Below are 20,382 nucleotides of genomic sequence, written 5' to 3'. Positions count from 1 at the left end.
TACTGGGCCTGTCACGTTTGGACACAATAGATAGGCATTCAAACATAATGGAGATCTGTAGCTTCACAGGTTCCCTGTGGAGTTGTGCTCTGAGTCTTCATCCACAGCAGGGTATGAGGTGAAGGACTGGCATATGGTTGGTAAACCTGCAACAATGTAAACCCTCCAAATGATACTGTTGTGAACGGAGGGCATGGCAATAGCGACACCGGCATAGCCTTGAGGGTACATAAATAATGGGGACAGCTCTTTTGGTGTTTCTGTAACCTGGGGAGAGAATATTGTGCCACATCATATTGCTTGGGTTTGAGTAGCAGAATACAAGATTTTGCCGTAAGAATTTCTTTACTATTTTAACAACTCAAATTAAGTATTACTGATAAAGGTTCAAGAGAGAATTCCTATTGATACATACAGTTCCAACCAAGGACCTTAATCCAATTAATGCAAGAAATTCCATGCTACTAAACCAGATATCAGTGGACAAAGTAGTAAAAAAGAAGATTTCTAATGGGTTTGCATAAAGACTTGCTATAAGTGCCCCCTCCCCCCCCCCCATTGAGAATCCATTGGAGATGGCCAGGAGAGGAATTCCGCTGTATAATGGAAATGCCTACAACTAACAAGACTATAGGATTAATGGCTACAAATATGCACTAAGTATATTTAAATCTTTGTGAATTGTTTTGCTTTTCAAAACCAAATTGCTGTACATACCGTTCTAAATGTTTGTATATTAAATGGTGTGTTTTATCAAACACCCAAACAAGTAAAACTGTATGTACTTTTGGAGTGGAATGCTTTCCATAATATTGGAAAACCTCTTTGCAGTGAAATCTTTCAAATAATTCTAAAAACAGAATAAAATAATCAAACTCAAACTTAATTCAAAATTAAAATAAAATCTTCCTCAGATGTTCGTGTAAAGTCACAAATTATAAAATATTTAGTTAAGTCTGCTGTAGGAATCACAGTCCACAGCACAGGAGAATATTTAGTTTTAAAAAATGGGAGAAGGTTTGTGAAATGTGTGCTAGAAATAGAAAATAAGATTAGAGCTTATGTTTCAGACATGGAGCCTTCTCTGGTCTCTGGGGGGAAAAAAATAGAACAAGGTTGCCTCAAGGTCTGTAGCCTGTGGGAGGAAGGGGGAAAAGGCACTAATAAGGGCAAAGATGAAGAGTAGTTAGGGAATTAAAATTTTTTTGATTACTCTTCTTGTGTGTTGTATCCTCTTTCCTCTGATCATTTGTTACTGTTGTAAGCTCTCTCTAGAGAGAAGAAACCTGTCTATGCATTTGTATGGTGACTGCAGTTGTGATTTGGCGCTTTTGGTGCAAAACTAATAATCCTTGTGGCTAAAAGGTTATTTTTAGTTGTATTTAACAATTAAAGTGATATCCAGTTTTATTTAACAATTTAAAAATACAGTTTAGGCCAGATCTGCATACTTGACACTTGTGTTAGTATCATAATGTCATTTTAGTTGTGGTGTGTGTGTCTGACTTTTTTAAACTGGTAAAGCTCTACTGTTGACCCTTTTTTACTGTAGACCCTGTAGGCCCTATAGCATATTTCATTAGAGGGAATTGGTATAAGATGTTGCAATAGAGGCTTATTTTGGCCAGTATAAATGGTGTCTTCATGAGGAGGATTTGCTGGAATATCTATATCAGCAAACATTTTCTAGTCTAGACCTGGCCTTAAATGCTGACAAAGTATTGTATTTAAACTGTACTTGATATGTCAACTGGTATCAGATAAAAGGAGACGAAGAAAAAATATAAAAACCTTGTTAATGAATATTGGAATGTTAACAGAGCTACCATAAAACTTTAACTGATTAGATATACAGATGTATTCTTTTGTTGGTGTATATCAGTTGTGGGGAACATAAGGTCTGGGGGCCGGATGCAGCCCTCAGCTTACCTCTGTTTGGCCCTAAGACTCAGTGCTCCCCCCACCATTGGGGAGTCCATGCTAGCTTTTCAACCCCCCTTCAGCTTCTCATCTGTGTGTGGCCCCCAACTGATTTTCTGTTGGTTAGTGGCTCCTGACCCAAAAAAGGTTCCCCATCTGGTGTACATGTATCGTTCTAGTAACATTGAAGTTGTGTCTATAGATCAGTGGTCTCCAACCTTTTTAAGCATGAGATCACTTTTTGAATTTAAGTGCAATCAAAGATCTACCTCACACCCAAATACCCTTGCCCCGCCTCCTTTGTGCCCCTTCTCCGGGGCCCCACTCCTGCTCACTCCATCCTCCCTCCCTCCCCCACTTTCACCAGGCTGGGGCTGTGGGTTGGGGTGCAGACTCTGGTCTTGGATTAAGGCATCTGGAGTGTGATAGGGGCTCTGAGCTGAGCTTGGGGCAGGCAGTTGGGGTGTTGGAGGATATTCTAGGTGCAGGCTCTGGGATGGTGTTGGGATGCAGGGGTGCTCAGAGCTAAGGCAGGGGCTTGGGATGCTGGAGGGGGTTCATGACTGGGGTAGGGTTTTGGAATGTGGGCTCCGGCTGGGCCCTGCTGACCTCAGGTGGCTCTTGGGTGATGGTGCAGTGGGGCTAAGGTTAGGCTCACCACTGCCCTGGCCCTGCATCACTCCCCAAAGCAGCCAGCAAACTCCCTCCATCCCAAGCCCTATTGTGTCCCTTCTCTGCTCTGTGGAGATGGGATACATAGTGGGGGGGGGGGCACTCTGACATCAGCACTCTCCTCTCCCTCCCCTGCCCAGCAAGTAGAAGGCTCTTGAGGGGACAGCTCCAAGCAGAGGGCAGGAGCTGCGCAGCAGTGTGGGGAGAGGCAGCTAAATGCTGGCACTAGATAGCCTCCTGGCCATACCTGTCAGGATCACCTGTCAGTCTCCAAGATCTACCAGTAGATCCCGATCTACTGGTTGGTGACCACTGCTATAGATATTAGTTTTCAGCAAACTCAATAAATAATAATTTAAGCTTAAAGAATATTCAGCCTGTGGTACACCTTTGCCCTGCCCCACCCTTTCTCCAAGACCCTGCCCCATGTTCACTCCATCCCACCTCCCTCTGTCACTTGCTCTCCCCCACCCTCAGTCATTTTTACTAGGCTGGGGCAGGGAGTTGGAGTGCAGGGAGGGGGTGAAAGCTCTGGCTGGGAGTGTGGGTTCTGGGGTGGAACTGTGGGGATGAGGGTTTTGGGGTCCAGGTGGGCTTCCAGCTGAGGCCAAGGGTTTGGAGTGTGGGAGGGGGTGCAGGCTCAGGACTGGGGTAGGTTGTTGGGGTGCAGGAGGGAAGGATGCAGGCTGCAGCCAGGCAGTGCTTACTTTGTGTGGCTCTTAAGAGCAACTGGTTTGTCCCTCTGGTTCCTAGGCTCAGGTGGCTCTGTATGTGCTATGCCTGCCTGCCTGCGTTGCTCCCGCAGCTCCCATTGGTTGGGCTCGGGTGTGGGTGCAGAGCATGGAGAGTCACTGGGCACTCCTGCACGTAGGAGCTAGACATGTTGGCTGCTTCCTGGAGTGTCACGGAGCCAGGGTGGGTAGGGAGCCTGCTTTAGCCCTGCTGCACCACCAACTGGACTTTTAGCGGCATATTGTAATCTTCCAGATTTCTGTCAGTAGTCATCTGGAGATCAAGGTTGATTTCGGGAGATTCCAGGCCAATCCAAGAGGTCTAGCAACCCTACATTAAAATACCATTATAAATTTTCAAAATGCTATGTTAGACCCTCATTTACAACTATGTAATCTTGTTATTTTGCAGGAGTGTGCTAATGGGAACTTGATAGCAATTACATCAACCAATCAAGATAATGAAATTGAGCATGTTCTCTTATGGCCTTGTTGACTGACGAACAGGAATAAAAAAACAGTACAACTTTAGATGTGTCACTAAAGTTAGCTATCTGAATATGCAGTGAAAGCAGATCTGTAGATCAAGATAATGGCACTTAAATCACTTTTCAGAGTATAACCATCAATTCACTTCTGATTATATAGATAAAGCCTTCTTATATACTCATTTTCCATACATATATCAACTGTTATTTTTTCTTTGTGAAGTTAATAACATTTATTAACAAACTGTTAGCATTTTCAGATACAGCATACTGTTACTTCTGTAAATGAATGTAGGTTTTGATATTTCGTAATGTAATAGTAAATATTTATAGATTTTTTTTGGGGGGGAGGGAGCAAACAAAAATTAGTTTCAAGAATGATGATTTTTACTCAAAATACATTTAATCTCTCTTAAACAAACCATCCCCAACACATTAGCACTTATACAAATGACATTTTAGTGATTGCTTTATGTCTTTCCATACCTAGTACTGTAACCATCAGCTTAACACCTTGATCTAAAAAAGTTATGCTACTGCTTAAACATGTCAGCTGAATTCCATGTATACTTTTGTAAGGAAACAACTGTTATAATGACTGTACTTTCAAATCCTTCATATTCTTTACTGGGCACTTTGCTAATTATGGAAAATGAGAATGTTTTCTAAAAAGTATATCTTTAGTTTTATAAGAAGCTCTATGTTTTTGTTGAGAAATGAAAGTATTTTGCTGCTGCTCTGAAAATTGCAGTGGTCTCTTAAACACGTCATTATCTTTTTTAATATTAACAATGTTTAACTTGTTTTTAATCACAAAGTAAGTTAAATGAAAATATAAAGAACATGTAAACAAAGTCCACCCAAAGAAGAAAATAAGCAAAATACAAATGCATATGCTAAATTCCTAAAAACACAATGGGTGTACAGGCAGTCCCCGAGTTACGCGGATCCGACTTATGTCGGATCCGCAGTTACGAATGGGGCTTTTCTCGCCCGGGAGCGGTGGGACGCCCAGATGCGCCACGGTCCGTTACCCCTATCCTCCGGGGCGAGAAAAGCTGCTCCCTGTCTCCCTGATCTGCAGGGAGACGGGGAGCAAAGCCTTGGAGCACGCCCGCAGCGGGACAGCCCGGGCGCGCTTGAGCTGTCCCCCTGCGGGCGTGCTCCGCGTCTTTGCTCCCCGTCTCCCAGCCAGCAGACCAGGGAGACGGGGAGCAAAGCCGTGGAGCACGCCCGCAGGGGGACAGCTCAAGCGTGCCTGGGCTGTCCCGCTGCGGGCGTGCTCCAAGGCTTTGCTCCCCGTCTCCCTGGTCAGCAGACCAGGGAGACGGAGCAAAGCCGTGGAGGACTTGGGCGGTCCCGCCACCCCCGTCTCCCTGGTCTGCTGACCAGCAGACCAGGCTTTTCTTGCCTACCCCTGGGGTAGAGCAGCTGGGGGCTGCCGGGTTGGTCCCGCAGCGCCGCTCCGGACCAACCCGGCAGAACCCCAGCTGCTCTGCCCCAGGTGTCCTGATTCAGCCGCTGCTGGTCAGTTTCAGCAGCGGCTAAATCAGGATGCCTGGGGCAGAGCAGCTGGGGTGCTGCTGGGTTGCTCCAGTAGCGCCGAGGAGCCGCGCTACTGGAGCAACCCAGCAGCACCCCAGCTGCTCTGCCCCAGGCGTCCCCAAGCCAGCCGCTGCTGAAACTGACCAGCGGCTGACTACAGGAAGCCCGAGGCAGAGTTGCTCTGCCCCAGGCTTCCTGGAATCAGCCGCTGATCAGTTTCAGCAGCAGCTGACTTGGAGACGCCTGGGTTTCTTAAGTTGAATCTGTATGTAAGTCAGAACTGGCGTCCAGATTCAGCCGCGGTTGAAACTGATCAGTTTCAGCAGCGGCTGAATCTGGACACCAGTTCCGACTTACATACAGATTCAACTTAAGAACAAACCTACAGTCCCTATCTTGTATGTAACCCGGGGACTGCCTGTACTGTAATTATGTAAATATAGAAATAAATGTAAATGACTCTCTCAGCTAGACTTGCCAGCTGTCTAGTTGTACAAACCAAAACACCTTTGCCTTGCCCCGCCCCTTCTCTGCGCTTTGCCACTGCTCCTTCCATCTCCCTTCTGCATTGGTTGCTGCCCCCTATCCTCATTCACTTTCACTGGGCTGGGGCAGAGGGTTAGGGCGTAGGCTCTGGACTGGGAAATGGGGTGGAACCAAGGATTTGCAGTGTAGGAGGGAACTCCAGGCTGAACCTGGGACAGGGGTTGGGATGAAGGAGGGGATTTGGCGTCCTTGCTCTGGGATAGAGTTTGAGTGTAGGAGGGGGTTCAGGGCTGGAGCAGAGGGTTGGAGAGTATATCAGAGGTCTGAGCCCTGGAAGGGAATTTAGTTGCAGAAGGGGGCTCGGGACTAGGGTACAGGTGGGAAGGGGTGAGGTTTTGGGCAGTTCATGGAAAGTGGCTGGTATGTCCAGCTCCTAGGCGCGGGGCGGCCAGCTGGCTCTCCGTGCCCTGCCTGCCGGCATCACCCCTGCAACTCCCATTGGCCATGGTTCCAAGCCAATGAGACCTATAAAGTTGGCATTTGAGTTGGGGGCAGCTCATAGAGACCTCCTGGCTGCCTTTGCACTGGACATGCCGGAAGCTGGGCAGAGCCAGGGTAGGTAGGGAGCTTGCCTTATTCTCTCTGTGCCCTGGACTTTTAGCTGCCTAAAATCTCCTGAATTGGCTTCAGTAGCTTTTGGAAGATCAAGCCCAATTCCGGGAGACTCATGGTCATTCTGGAGGGGTTCGCAACCATAACCTCAACACTCATAATTCATGTAGTGCAACCTCATATTTGTATATTTTTGTTTAAATTTGACATTTGGGGCAATTTGGTGCACGTACTGGGTGAACACAGGAAAACAATTTAATGCCCTGGTGTAAAAATAGGAAACAGTATTACTGAAGCTATTAATAAAAGGCACTATTAGAAGGAAATAGAGACTAGAATAGCGAAAGCAAGAGTGAGTTTGAAGGCGATGGATAAGATCTGGAAAAGTAAAGCAATTATCTTAGGAATAAAGCTTGAGCGTCTTGAAAATGTGTGTATTTAGCAGAATGTTGTACGGATGTGAGACATGGGTGATAACGAAAGATTTGAAGAGAACGATATTGGTGTTCGAGAGGAGTTGTTATAGAAAGATCCTGAGAATAGGGTGGATGCAGAAGGTCATCAACGAGGAATTTTATAGGAAAATGCAGCCGAAAGAGAACCTACTGCAGAAGGTTATGCAATGGAAGTTACAGCTATACGGGTATATCTGCAGAATGAACAATGAGCGAAAAGTTAAGACCTTGATATTCGGCATAATGGAAGGTCCAAATAGGAGAGGCAGACCCCACAGAAAATGGGTAGATGATATAGTAGATTGGTGCGGAGCTAGTCTACAGAAACTAAGCCACTCTGCACTGGACAGGGAAAGATGGAAAGAAATAGTGAGGGAGGGATTGGACACCAACGGGCGTTGAGTCCATGGTTGTTGATGACGATGACTGGTATTGAAGTCTCACAGATTTGTCTATTACAGTTCTGGGAAACATGAAGTGAAGCTTATTGGAAAATAGTCTTGCCAAAAAAAGGTAGGAAGCCTCTTGATCTACAATGCTTAGCTTTTATTCCCTGTTGTTCATTATTTCATTAATTATGTTTGCAAGAATTTGAGCTTCTCTAACAAGGATATTTTAGTCATCTGCAGGAAATCAAAGATCAAATGAACACAAAAATCTTTTTTTTTTTTTTTGGTTTGGGGGGTGGGGAAGGGATTATGGTCTTGCAAAATAGTGATACACTGCTGACTGAGCACTTCTCATTTTTGTTTCGTTCTTAAATAGTTAGAATCTGGGCTCAAAATTTGATTTAAACATTATAAATTAATGAGCAATGTCCTCCAAAGTACTGGAGTGGTTTTATGTGGGCTTAAATAATACTTGCTTTTTAAAATCTCCACTGTTTGTGTCAATTTTTAAATCCTATCTTTTAATGAGGAGAACAGTGCTATGCTGATGAGGAATAAGGAGCTTTTTTGTAATGAACAATGAGGCATGCTTGTCAGGTATGCAAACTACTATTTTAAGGGGTTTAGTCTCTGAAATCTCAGGCTTTTGTGTCACCCGATAGTACCTCCATCAGCTGTTGAAGTCCATTCTAGATACTTCATTAACATAATGAAACTAGCCATGCCCTGAATATAAGGATAGTAATAAAACACTATTGATCTAAAATAAGGCTTATCATAAAAAACTTAGCTCAAAAATTGTTTGAAATCGTAATTAACTAAATTACAGAGTAACCTGTCAATTACCAATCTTTATGAATTTGCGATTTGCAGTAATTTTATGTCCTGAGTTTTAGGTGCCTATGGAAACTATTGTGTTTGCTCCTTTTATATCAAAATCAGCTCACATTTGCATTAGACTGTTTTGTGTTTATTCATATATTGTAATGACTATGAATCAATACAGTCATCCTTGCAATCAGAGAATTTCAGGGCCCAAAGTTAGTAAATGTAATGTGTCAAAATACACTTCTCATTCATTTTAATTTTTCATTAAAACAGCTTTCTGATAATTCCATAATTTTCAGCATAAGATGTGAAGGGCCTAATCACCATATCCCTATCTTTCCGACACAAAACATGACTTGATTTCCTAGGTAAAGCTCCAACAGTTCACTGGAGAATCTATTGCTATTCAAATCAAGTAAGCCTATAAACCATTTGGAAAGTCTGCTTGTCAAAACACAAGAATTGTGGCATGGTGACATGAATTTCTATATTAGCTGGATGAGAAAAAGCTCATGTTTCACAACTGTCATGAGGCCTTCGGCCAAGGTATGTGCCGAGGTCAGCATTTTCCTGATAAGATGTTTTCCTTTTTTATTTTTAGAACTCAAAAGAATACATGTTATCTCAGAATTATAGAACTCTTATTTAGGTAATGATAATAAATATCTCTTGGAAAGGAGAACCTAGATGCTGGATTTTTTGTTTTGTTTTTTAAAGGGGAAATAGTGGGGAGGTGATTACATCAAAGTAAGCAGATACTCTAAACTGTTATGAAGAATGAGAATTCTGGATTCAGCTTAGTATTTTTCTGGTGCACTAGTGTTATTTAATTTTAATATCCAAAAGTAGAGTGAATAATTTATACAGCAATTCCTCATTTAACATGTGCCCGCTTAACACGTTTTCATGATAGCACGATTTTTTTTTTAGGGAACGTTTTTTGAATTACACGACTGTCCCTGGAATAACACAATTTCCCCAGCCGGCCTGATGCAGGCAGCTGCATGGGGCTTCCCCCGCCTCCCTGCAAAGCGGCAGAGGGTTCGCTGCTCGCTGTGCCGTTCCCCGCTGACTCCCCCTCGCCAGACGCCTTGCCCCCTCTCCTCCGCCCTCGCTTGCAGGCCGGCGACTGGGTTTCCCTAGCCGGCCCGTTGGTGGCGGCTGCACGGGGCTTCCCCCATCTCCCTGCAAAGCGGTGGAGGGTTTGCCGCTCGCTTTGCCATTCCCCAGTGACACCCCCCCCTCGCCAGACGCAGTGCAGGTCCCAGCAGACCCATCACAGAGGCATACTCCCAACCCAATCCCCCTCCCCTCTCTTCCACTTTTCTTCTCCAGAGCCAAACACCTCCCCTCCCTGCTGTAACCCAGTTCCCTTTCTCCCCCAACCTTATGTCCTGGTCCCAACAGACACCACCGCTTGAAATGCAACCCCTATCTTTTCCATTATTTTCAATAGGAAAATGGACCCCGCATAACAAGTTTTCACTTAACACGATCATTTTTTGAAACATATCTGTAGTGTTAAATGAGGAATTACTGTACATAGAAATATTTGGCAGCTATAACTATTTCTGTTATACATACACACATTAGAAATAACACTGTTTTGTAATTTTTCACTGGGATGCAGTGCAGTCTAAAGAGAAAGTGGAAGATATAATCTTAAGTAGCATTACAATGAAATCACAGAAGAAGCATTCATTTTGTGGGGGAAAAGGTATTGAGTTGCACTTATATGTTGAGAGAGATTCTTCACTGCTACTCTTACTGTTACTCACATGTAAGAATGACATTCCTCTTATTAGTCATGTGCTTACCTTAATATTCAGGGCTTGCTGTGTGCCTTTTATCTACCATTCTTGTTGTGCTCATAAGCTACATAAAATATCTCTAGTCATTCACTGAAGAGTTTTAAATGACTGACTCAAGAAAATTTATATTCAGTTCATTGTTTCAATATATTAGACTACAGTCTTGTCAATTAATCCTTTTACATTACAGAAGTAAGAGCTAAAATGTGTAACAATACTGAACTCTTTAAAGGAGAGCCTAACTTCTAAAGGTCATGTCTATTATAAAACATGCCATGGGAATGCACTAACTAACAGTCTGACTAAAAATATGGCTTAGAGATTTAGCAGCCCTTTTAGTGGAAATGCTCACTCAGATGTGTACGCTCACATAAAAATAATATAAAATATGTAAATAACTTTAATCTATATTTATAAAAATTAATTTCTATGCTATTTAGGAAACTTCTGCAGTATTTTTCTTATCTAATATATAAAGGAGAATGTTTGTGTGCTAATAACTTGGACATTATAAGAGCTACCGCACCCAAACTTTGCATGGGGTAACCTTTCCTCCAGAAGGTTTTAAGGTACTTTTGGCAGTGTGGGGAGAAGCGACTTCCCGGGGGAAGTGGCAGGGACAGTCACTCACTAAGGTCAGTGGCGGAGGCACGAGGGTAGGGGCGGTGCTGTGAGCAGCAGCTGCCCCACTCACCTCTACCAGATCATTCCACTGCGCAGGCGCCTCCAGGACTGGGGAGCCCCCTTCTCCCTCCCACCCATGATGTCACTCGCCCAGGGCCCCTCCCCTCTGACGGCAGCTGAGGGTTGCCGAGTGGTAGGCTAGAGCTTGTGGCCGCTGCTAGAGGGCGGTTGCGGGTGCAGAGGGCTGAGCCCAGCAGGGAGGCAGCGGTGGTGCTGGGAGCAGCCTGGGATCCGGTGCAGTTTCCTGGTCGCGTGGCGGGGAGCCCGGCACCTGCTTGCCGCGGACCGTGGGAAAGGGGAGCCCCGGTGTGGCCCCATGGTACGGCAGGTAGTGGGGCAAAAGTTTCGGGGCGGGCGGTGGGGTTGTTGCTCCCCCCACCCCCTCGGCACCTGCAGCTCCGGGCACGAGCTGGGCTGCCCATCCATCCTAAGTCCCGTTCTCGCCCCCTCCTGCGCCTCACACGGGGCACCCCTGGCAGGAACCCACTGCCCGCCCCGAGCAATGCTGGGTAACTCCAGCTAGTAGTCAAATAACTGATTAACCATTAAGAAAAGTCTTCTGTTTTGGCTGGTTATAAACATATCATTGTGATGTATGGTTTTTAATACTATCAAATAGAAATTGTTTCGACAAGGTTTTAAAATAAGGCTATAAGGCACATGTCATCTGAAGAAAATGCCCAGCAAAGTATCTCTTGTGTTTTGGAGGGAAAAAATTTACAAGACTAGTCTTCTAATTCCATGAGTCTGACTAAACAGTGAAATGCTAGCTCAACTCTACCATGATTCCCAAAATTCAGAATTGGAACTTTCTGCTTTTGATATAAATTACAAATTAAGGCTATAATGTCACTATCCATATAATCACTTTCCAGATATTATTAACACTAAATTCATTTGCTGGAGACTTTGGAACCAGACTCTTATGCAAAAAGTCACTTTATCTGCATAATAGAGGGAAGGGCAAGGGGATGGAGTGTAGATGGCCTAAGTGCTTTCTCAGATTTTCCTATCTTTATACAAGGCAACTTGACTAATTATAGTACTTGAAATTGGACTGTTTGATTCCACCTACCCCCTCCTTTTCCTGCCTTTATTTCCTGCAGCCTTTGAACCAAAAAGAGGTCTCCATAATCAAGAAAATAAGAGAAAAAGTTGAGGCTTTGATATTGTTTGCTTTGTCATATTTTGACCTTAGAAGGGACACAGCACCATCATTAAGATGTTTGATGAAGTCCTGATGTTGGCACATCCCTCCACCGCCTGGGCTGAAGCTCTGATATCTGGTATTCCCCCTCTGTCCTGCCAATGAAGTGGGGAGCTGCAGAGCTGAAAGCCCAAGCCCTGGGGACTTCTCTGGGGCTAAAAGCAGGAGCTGCGGGGTTGAAGTCCTGGGTCCACCCTCTCCCTCAAACTGAAGCCTGGAGAGGCAGGGCTGACTCCTGGGTCCCTGGTGCTCTCCATGAAGCAGAAGCCCCTGAGCCCATGGGCAGAGATATGGGATGATAGGGATGTTTCCCCTGTTCAAACTTCAGTGTAAGTGTAAGGGGGCAATCCTGGGGACAAACTCACGCCACCTCTTCGGGTCACTTATCACACGTCCATTCCCATGTCAATGAAAGGAGTTTGCTAATGCTTACAGGCAATGGAAACAACAAATTCTATGTGACTGGGAAAGGAGAGGGAGATTGTCTCTGCTATGCCAGCAGGGAGTGCTGCTGTGAGACTTTTGTATCACCAACTCAACCCCCCCCCCCCAAAATGTCCCACCTTCCAGATGTTCAAAACAGTGTGGCAGACTGTTTGAACAGGTCACCAACCACCACAAGTCATGTCTCTGCTCAGATGTAGCTAGGTTCATTTTCCATCTATGGGGAAATTTGCAACCACAATCAACAGGAAGTGTCATCGGTTTTCCTCACAAGTAGGTCAGGGTCAAGGATCTCTCTCCTGTTGTCCTGGATAGACAAGCTTCTGTACTCATTTCCTTCTGTTCTACTCCTATCCAGAGAGTTGTTAAAAATCAAGCAAGACCACATCAGAGTGATATACCTAGCATTAATGTGGCCTTGCCAACCTGGTTTTTCTTGTTTGATCCTCTCAGAAAAGGCTCATAAGCAGGGCTCGCCAAACCGCGGTGAGCCCCGCTCGCCAGCCGCGCTGTCCGTCGATCTGCGCATGTGCAGATGGTTCTGCGCACATGCAGATCGCTCGATCCTGGCTCTTCCGGGTTGCAATCTACTCGCCACAGGCATTATTTGTCGAGCCCTGCTCATAAGTACAGCCATAATGGGTCAGCGCAAAGGTCCATCTAGTCCAATATCCTGGTCCAATGACCAATGCCAGAGGAAATGAATACAACAGGCAATCATCAAGTGATCAATCCCCTGTCACCCATTCCCAGATTCTAGCAAAAAGAGGCTCCTTTTTCATGATCTCACAGGACTACAGTTGCAACCTTTTCTCAACACAGAGGTCCTTCACCTGACAGTCATAAAACAGTGTCTGACTGCCACATCTGTCATGTGAGAGAGATACCAACTTTCTTCCCTAAACCTAATGCTCATAAAGGAGAGTGTTAGTGTATCACTTGGATAGGACTTATTCGTCCTTGCAACTGTTTGTGGCAATTGCAGACAACTTGAAGGGACTTCTGGTCTTTTTGCAAAGAATCTCATGATGGCGCTCTCCTTGTGTACATTTGTTCTATGAAATAACCAATGTAACTTCTCTGAACAGGGAGCCTAGCGCATTCAGTTGGCTCTCGCTCAGCCTCTGCTGCCTTTCTATTCTAGTGATAAACTTAAAAAACAACAACTAGCCTGGTAGCACTTTAAAGGCTTTAAAAACAGTGCTACCAGACTATTTATTATTTTTTAAGTTTTTCCTGTTACAGACTAACTCTGCTACTCCTCTGAAGCTTTTATTCTAGTGATGTTTTTGGACATTTGTAGAATTGTAAGTTCGTCTTCACTGCATACCTTTCCTCCCATTATTCTCTTGGAAATCTAGAGAAGATACCAGATTTAGGCAGGTAGTCCATTAGTCATTACTGAGGTAGATTCCGATCCACCTCCAGATCAAACTGCTTGTGAATTAACTGAAGTGGAATGGACATGTGCAGTCATTTAAAGAAGGAATGGTTACTAACCTAGTCCATAACTGTTGTTCTTAAATATATGTTGCCAGAGTCTGTCCAGTACAAAGGAATTGAGTGGGTTGGTTATGGCTCTGCACTTTTAGTAGTGAAAGACCACCGAGGGTGTATGCAATTCCCCACCAGGTACAGTTAAGGGAAAAATCTCCCAACAGTGCACTGGACATACACAAACATATACATGTCCATTCCACTTCAACACATGTTGAACAAGTGTTACGAAACAGGTTAGTAACTGTTTCTTCTCATGTTGAATTTATTACACTAGTGCTGTAGACACCATAGATTTCCAGAGCCACCAACTTGTTTTTAATAAGAATTCTAGGTGTTAATCTAAGAAGCCTTAAGGTTTGGATCCTGGCTGCTACTTGTTTTAGATCTGATCCAAAGACCTTTTCTTCCTACTCTGCCTTGCCAGTCATTCACATTAATAACTCTATCACCTGAGATGCTCATTCATAATAGTTTCCACATTTTGAGTTCTGGGAGTGAAGGAGCAGGGATTGGTGTGCAAATTTTCCTTTTTCATCATTGTGAAACGAATAAGTCTACTAGCATCGGGCTGATTGGGCTCTCACAGGATAGATATTGCGGAATTTGGCTTGGTATGCTCGTTGGGAGGCTCTGGACCCTGCAGTTTGTTGACCTTTAGGCCTTGCTGCAGGCTTTGTTTGCTCAGGCTTTTCCTGAGTTAAGTAGTCTGATGGGGTCCAGGATGTGTACGTGTTTTTCCCCCCCCCTCCTTCTTTTTGGTTTGGTGTTCTTTTTTGAGGAGTTAGTTGAACTTAGTTACATTCATATTTGATTTTTCAAACTATGGTGAATGTCCTTTAGTCTCTAGGTATACGTGTCTTCCAAATCTAAAATAAAGTAAAATAAAATTCTAGTACACCATTTAGAAATGTGGGCTTCTTAGGAGACTTACAACAAATGTGCATGAATTGCCAGACTCTCATATCATCTCATGCTTATTTATGAGTTACGACCATAATGACCCACACATTCAGGAGATAAAAGACTCCATTGAGAATACTATCACATCAGTTTCAGAACACTACTCAGAGCCTTTTTTAAAGTATCACTAGAATTGTCTACAACCGCTTAGGTACTAAATTGAAGTGACTAAATGGAAATCTATCTTCTTCAATCAATATCCATGCTTAGCCTTATTTATTTTTGTACTCATAGATTTCCATACCTATAAATCTATTTTTTATGGTAATGGTACATGGGGAGTACATCCATCAAGAAATTCCACTTTGATTTGCAGTTAAATAGGTTTTTCTGGACTAACTTCCACCAGCTCATTTTTATGAATATCACCATTGTCTTCAAAGTGTAGTACAAACTGCATATTTACATTTTTGACTGTTAAAATGCTGTTCTTGCACAGTCATAATGAAATCCTTTGAGTTCTCTCTTAAATGGAAGGAGTTGGCTAGATATAAAGTGCAAACTATTGTAATATGGAGCCTACAGATTTACAGAGTTATACTGGATTCACAGACAAACAATAGCATGAAAAATAAGTGAAAACAATGTTATAGATAGAAGGAAAAGGCTGAGAAGAAAGACCATTTTATTTTGTGCAATATATGTTGCAAATTTCATTGTGGTATGTGTAATATATATGTGTTGTATTGACACACATGCTCAAAATCAAGAATAACTATAAGGAGCATTCTTGATAATTAAGATTAGATTATTTTAGAGTATTAAAGACTTCCAGATGTCCTAAAGGTCTTATGTTGGTTTTACATATGGATATGCCTATGATGGCACTATTTAAAAATTCAATAAGAATGAAAGTTATTTTGTGAAACGAGTATTAAATTCTCTGCTAGGAAGCAGTTTATTTTCTGAACATATAAGTGTTAACCTCTCCTTCAACAAAACTTTCTGAAAAGTAAAATCTACATATGTCATATTCAAAGCATTGAACTAGCACATGGGAATGTGACAGTGGAAGTGATTTAGTCTAATTTCTTAAAGCAGAGAAATGTTCCAAAAATCAAAATACTTAAAAATCCCAAGATTTTGGCCAAATCGTATGTTACCATGTTACTTTTCAGAGTAACATAAATATCCAGTATGTGTACAAATTGATAACCCACTCACTCGTTCTCAATACATTTGCATGCTATTAGGAAAACTGACATTTTAATCAAGTTTTCCCCAGGGCACTGAGACTTGTCTAACAAGGAGAAAAAAAAATTGCTGCATTTTGAAATGTTGAATTGGAAGACATTAAAAAACAATCCCAGAAAACACACATGAATACTTCAATGTAACATTTGAATCATAAAGCAGTAATAAATGTACATATGGAAAAAGTTAGCATCATGTATGTTTTTAAAAGTGGCCTCTTGATTATTGTTCAGGATCACAGAGATAGCCACTGCTGGTTATGGTTCTACAAATACTATCTTTTGGGTGACAACTATACTTTTTGATCATTATATTAATACCAGGTTATCCTTCCCACTGTCCTTGGAACTATTCTTCCTCCTCAGGTAGGAGACATCCTACTCTGTGTATGAATAGTTACTTCTTGACAGTCAAGTTAGGTGTGTATATCACAAAAATTTAATATATGCACATGAAGAAATAAAAATCTTGTGTACAAGTAATATTGGAAACTTAAAATTATAACGAATGCTAAAATATATTTTTGCAACATTTGTGAAATATAGCTTTCATATAAGTTGAACCAACAGAAAAAAGGAACATGTGTTCAAGAATGCAAATGCTATTCACTAGAACATCAGAATTGTTTAAAAACATTTTAAATAAAATCAAACATAGACTCTCATTTATAAATCATAACTATTATAGCTTCCAGGAAAGCAGCTGCAAGCATATTGTCCTTGCACTATCAAGTTGATTATTTATATAGAAACAAAAGTGTGGCTAATAACTATCAATAGTTTAGCTATTGTTTGACCCAATGATCATGCCTGGCATTGTACCCTGTCTTGACACACACACCCAACCCTCTGCCCTTACCCCTCATCACACACCCCAATCCTGACTCCTTCACCCTCCTCCTGCCCTGAGCCCTTTGCATTCCACCCCACACTTAATATTTTATTCAGGTACTGTCATTGCATCCCCTAACACCCTGCACTGAGACCTCCCCAGGATGGTGGCAATACAACAGTACCTGTAAGAAATTTAAGACACTTCCACCCCTATCTTATATCTTTATTTTATATTCCTGGGGGAATTTTGGGCCAACATTTTAAAATTTCTGGATGCAATATTTTAAAATTCTGCATATTTTATTTGTGAAAATAACAATTGAATCATGCAATTTCAATTATTATGGTAATTTATTTCAGAATACATGTTAGCAAATGTGTCTGTATTGTTACAGACAACAAAAAAGATCCACGAAATGCTTTTTGACAAATAGGCATATTTATAGAGAACTTTGAATAATGAGTCATTGAAACTACAGCACAGAAACTTGTATCTTGCCCTCCTGAGAAGCAGTGCAAAGGGCTGGGGAAGTCAGGAGTAATGGAGGAACTGTGGGAGTGGGCAGTAAATTGGTGGTGGTAAACCTGAGTGTGAACTTGGAGGGTTATTTTTATGGTGGCAGGATTGCTAAGGAGCTCCCTCCCATGCAAACCTGGCTGATGCCCCCCCCCCCCAAAAAAAAAACCCCAACAACTTTCTGTTAGGAACATCTGCCCCACCCTTATGTGTCCCTTCACCTTCACTCAGTCTTCTCCTGTCTCCATTTGTTCATGCACTCTCTGTGCCCTCACTTACCCATTTCTTCCTGCTATATGTCCCTGCACCCCCCTCTGTCACCCCTGCCCTATCCCCATGTGTCCCTGCACTCTTCCCCCTTTCCTCATGTGGCTCTGCAGCTCCATTCCCAGTTCATCCCTTGCCCCAGTCTATCCCCTCACTAGCTCTTCTTAACCCTCGTCTGTGATCTCCCCCAGCAGCCCAATGTACCCCACACTGTCCCCCCCATGTTCCATGCCTCCTAACCTGGCCTCACAGGCAGGGCACTGTGAGGAACACAGCCTCTTCTTTTCCTTAAATGCATGTGGGAGCAACTGCTACATTGCAGTGTAAATCCAGCATGTGAATTCAGGTTCAATCTTAATTTCCTTCTGTGTACATACAAACTGCTGACCCAGGATCCCACAAGGGTGGAGAGTCTGAGCCTGAGTCAAGTCAGGACCAGTGGTTTGAGGCCTACTGCTTTGGAGATAGACACAGCTCCACTGGATTTATGCTCTGGGAGTCATCCAAAAGTGTCCTTCTGGTTGACTTTCTCTGCCCCTGGATAGTCAAGTTTTCCCATGCAGTACCACAAAGAACTATCTAAAGTTGCCACATTTTGGAAGGGCTCTAGGAATCCTGGGATGGATGATTGGACTTGGACCTGCATAATGCAATCAATGTAGATGCTGGAGCCCTAGGTTGGGATCCAGGGTTCAACAATTCCTATTTAGGGGTTGCAAATGATAATAAATACACAAGCCCTAGATAATAAAGCCAGTGTCTGTTAATTCATGTTCTGGGTTTATATTGCAGTGTAGACATATCCACAGTGACTAAACCTGTTGGGCCTTGCCTATGCTACAGCTCTCCCCTGTAACTGTCAGTGGTAGAGTTGTACTACTGTTGATCGGCAGGTCCTACATTTGGCAGTTTAGATAAATCTACTCAGTGTGAGACCGTTCATGAAGAAATATGCAGTAGTTCTGGATTTAATTTAATTTTGTTAAACTGTTACTCTTTTTAAAAAATTAATATAAATGGTTCTCCCCCCTTTTAATCAGATGTACTGATGCACAAGGATACTGTAGGAGTTAACATCTTAACAAAACCTCTCATTGTTCCTAACCTTTAAACTTTTTTTTCCCCTTCCCTTTACAGGAAATGACCTAGAGGCCTTATATATACATTTGTGCATTTTTGCTGCAGACTCTACAGTTGAAGGCAAACTCAATCTGGAGCACCACTTATTAGTGTTACATTGGAAACTACTACCTCATCAAACAGAAGGAGAAGAGAAGGCTTGCAATAATAAACACTCTAGTTTTTAATAACATACACTTGCAAAGTCTTCAGAAAACAAACCCTTTCTTTTCAGTATTGAGAAGAGACACTACAAACAAACTGATTTGACAGACTGGATCTGTCAAGACATGGAAGATATTTGATCTGCTGACATAAGGACTTGGTTTTTCAAGGAAAAAGTCTCTGCACTTCTTTTACAATCACTGTTGACCGGTGATTTTTTTTTTTTTTTGGTTCCACTTTTCCTGGTATTACTAGTTGGAAATCTCCATTAAGGTATTACTTCTAAAAGATGATTTACGTATTATGAACTTTACCATCAGGTGTCAAAAAGTCCTGGCAAGAAAATGGTAGGAGTTAGCTTTCTTCCCTTCATAGTGCATCTTATGTACAGAGTGGAATATTAAATGAAAGCATATTTTTTGAGTTACTTCAGCTTGCTTTTTGAGTACACTTTGTAACTGCAGCAGGGCTGCACTGAACATTGAAAATACTAAGTCAGCAAATCTGCTGCCTTTTTTCTCTGCTGATACAGATTATACAGACGTCTGCCCTTTTGAAATGCCTTTTCTGAAACGTATGTACACAGTCCTCCACTGTTACTATACATAACTACATTTCTGAGGAAGGAATTTGACAACTGATTACTAATCCAAGGAATTTTTGGACAACTACTCACTTATGTATTGCTGTAGTGCACAGGAAAGTAAAATGGACTACAAGCGGCGCTTTTTGCTTGGCGGGTCCAAGCAAAAAGTGCAGCAACACCAGCAGTATCAAATGCCTGAGCTAGGCAGGACCCTGAGCGCACCGTTGGCATCCACTACCCCAACTTCCCCTTTGGTCTCCTCAGCTGCTGCAGGCAGCTGCAACCACCCTGTGTCCCATACTACTCCGATTGCAGACATCCAGCAGGGAATCTCCAAATATCTGGATGCACTCAATGTGTTTTGCCGTGCGAGCACTTTCCTTACAGACCTTTTCAGCAGTGTATTTAGGAACTCACACTATTCAAAGGCAGCTATGCAACTGAAAGACGTGCAGGAACATGTCATGGAAGCAGCGAGTCGACTCACGGCAGCAATAAAACCAGAAATAGCAAAAATGCTGATGGAACTGAGTACTGGAGCTGCAAACTTCAAAGATCAAAAGGAATTCAGCCTACAGGACATAGAGGTAAGTTACCATGGATGATGATATTTTGCATGTGAAGTTCCTTCACCCCGTCTATTTTGCACTTATTATAAGACTGTCCCTCCCATCACTGTACCAAAGGTGTACCATCTTCTACTTTTTATTTTTCTAGAGAATGCTTTCTAAAACAAAGAGGAAATTTATAAGCATTTTTATTTTCAAAATGTCAAAGGAGGAAAACATAGTAAAGAGATTTGCAATGCATAATTTTGTGGTACATATAATTGCATATTGAATAATATTTTTTCCTGTGCCAGGCGTACATTTAAAAAAAGAATTGCATTACAGGTATAAGATGTTTACCAACTAGAAAAAGTAAACTTTGTCTGTTCAGTTACACTAATTTTGAGCTGTACATGAACTG

At 42.7% G+C, this 20,382-nt stretch overlaps 1 protein-coding gene across 4 annotated transcripts in view; it reads left to right on the top strand.

The window, feature by feature from the left end:
• Positions 1 to 20,382, top strand: part of GARRE1 (granule associated Rac and RHOG effector 1) — a 99,048-nt gene that overhangs the window by 25,869 nt on the left and 52,797 nt on the right. For 2 of the 4 annotated variants that reach the window (XM_075940084.2, XM_075940085.2), the window contains exon 2: positions 18,681 to 20,000. The exons of 1 other annotated variant lie outside the window; for it this stretch is intronic. In XM_075940084.2, the coding sequence (XP_075796199.1) occupies positions 19,506 to 20,000 (495 nt within the window). In that variant the 5' untranslated portion in view covers positions 18,681 to 19,505. Of the gene's footprint in view, positions 1 to 7,370; positions 7,423 to 18,680; positions 20,001 to 20,382 lie in introns of those variants that run through there. One more of the 4 variants, XM_006130561.5, reaches the window with a different exon arrangement.

This window comes from Pelodiscus sinensis, chromosome 12, assembly GCF_052426305.1.
Source record: "Pelodiscus sinensis isolate ZL-2025 chromosome 12, ASM5242630v1, whole genome shotgun sequence".
In the NCBI taxonomy this organism is placed as follows: domain Eukaryota; kingdom Metazoa; phylum Chordata; order Testudines; family Trionychidae; genus Pelodiscus; species Pelodiscus sinensis.
The sequence above is the reverse complement of the archived record's forward strand: the minus strand, read 5'-3'. Positions and strand labels throughout refer to the sequence as shown.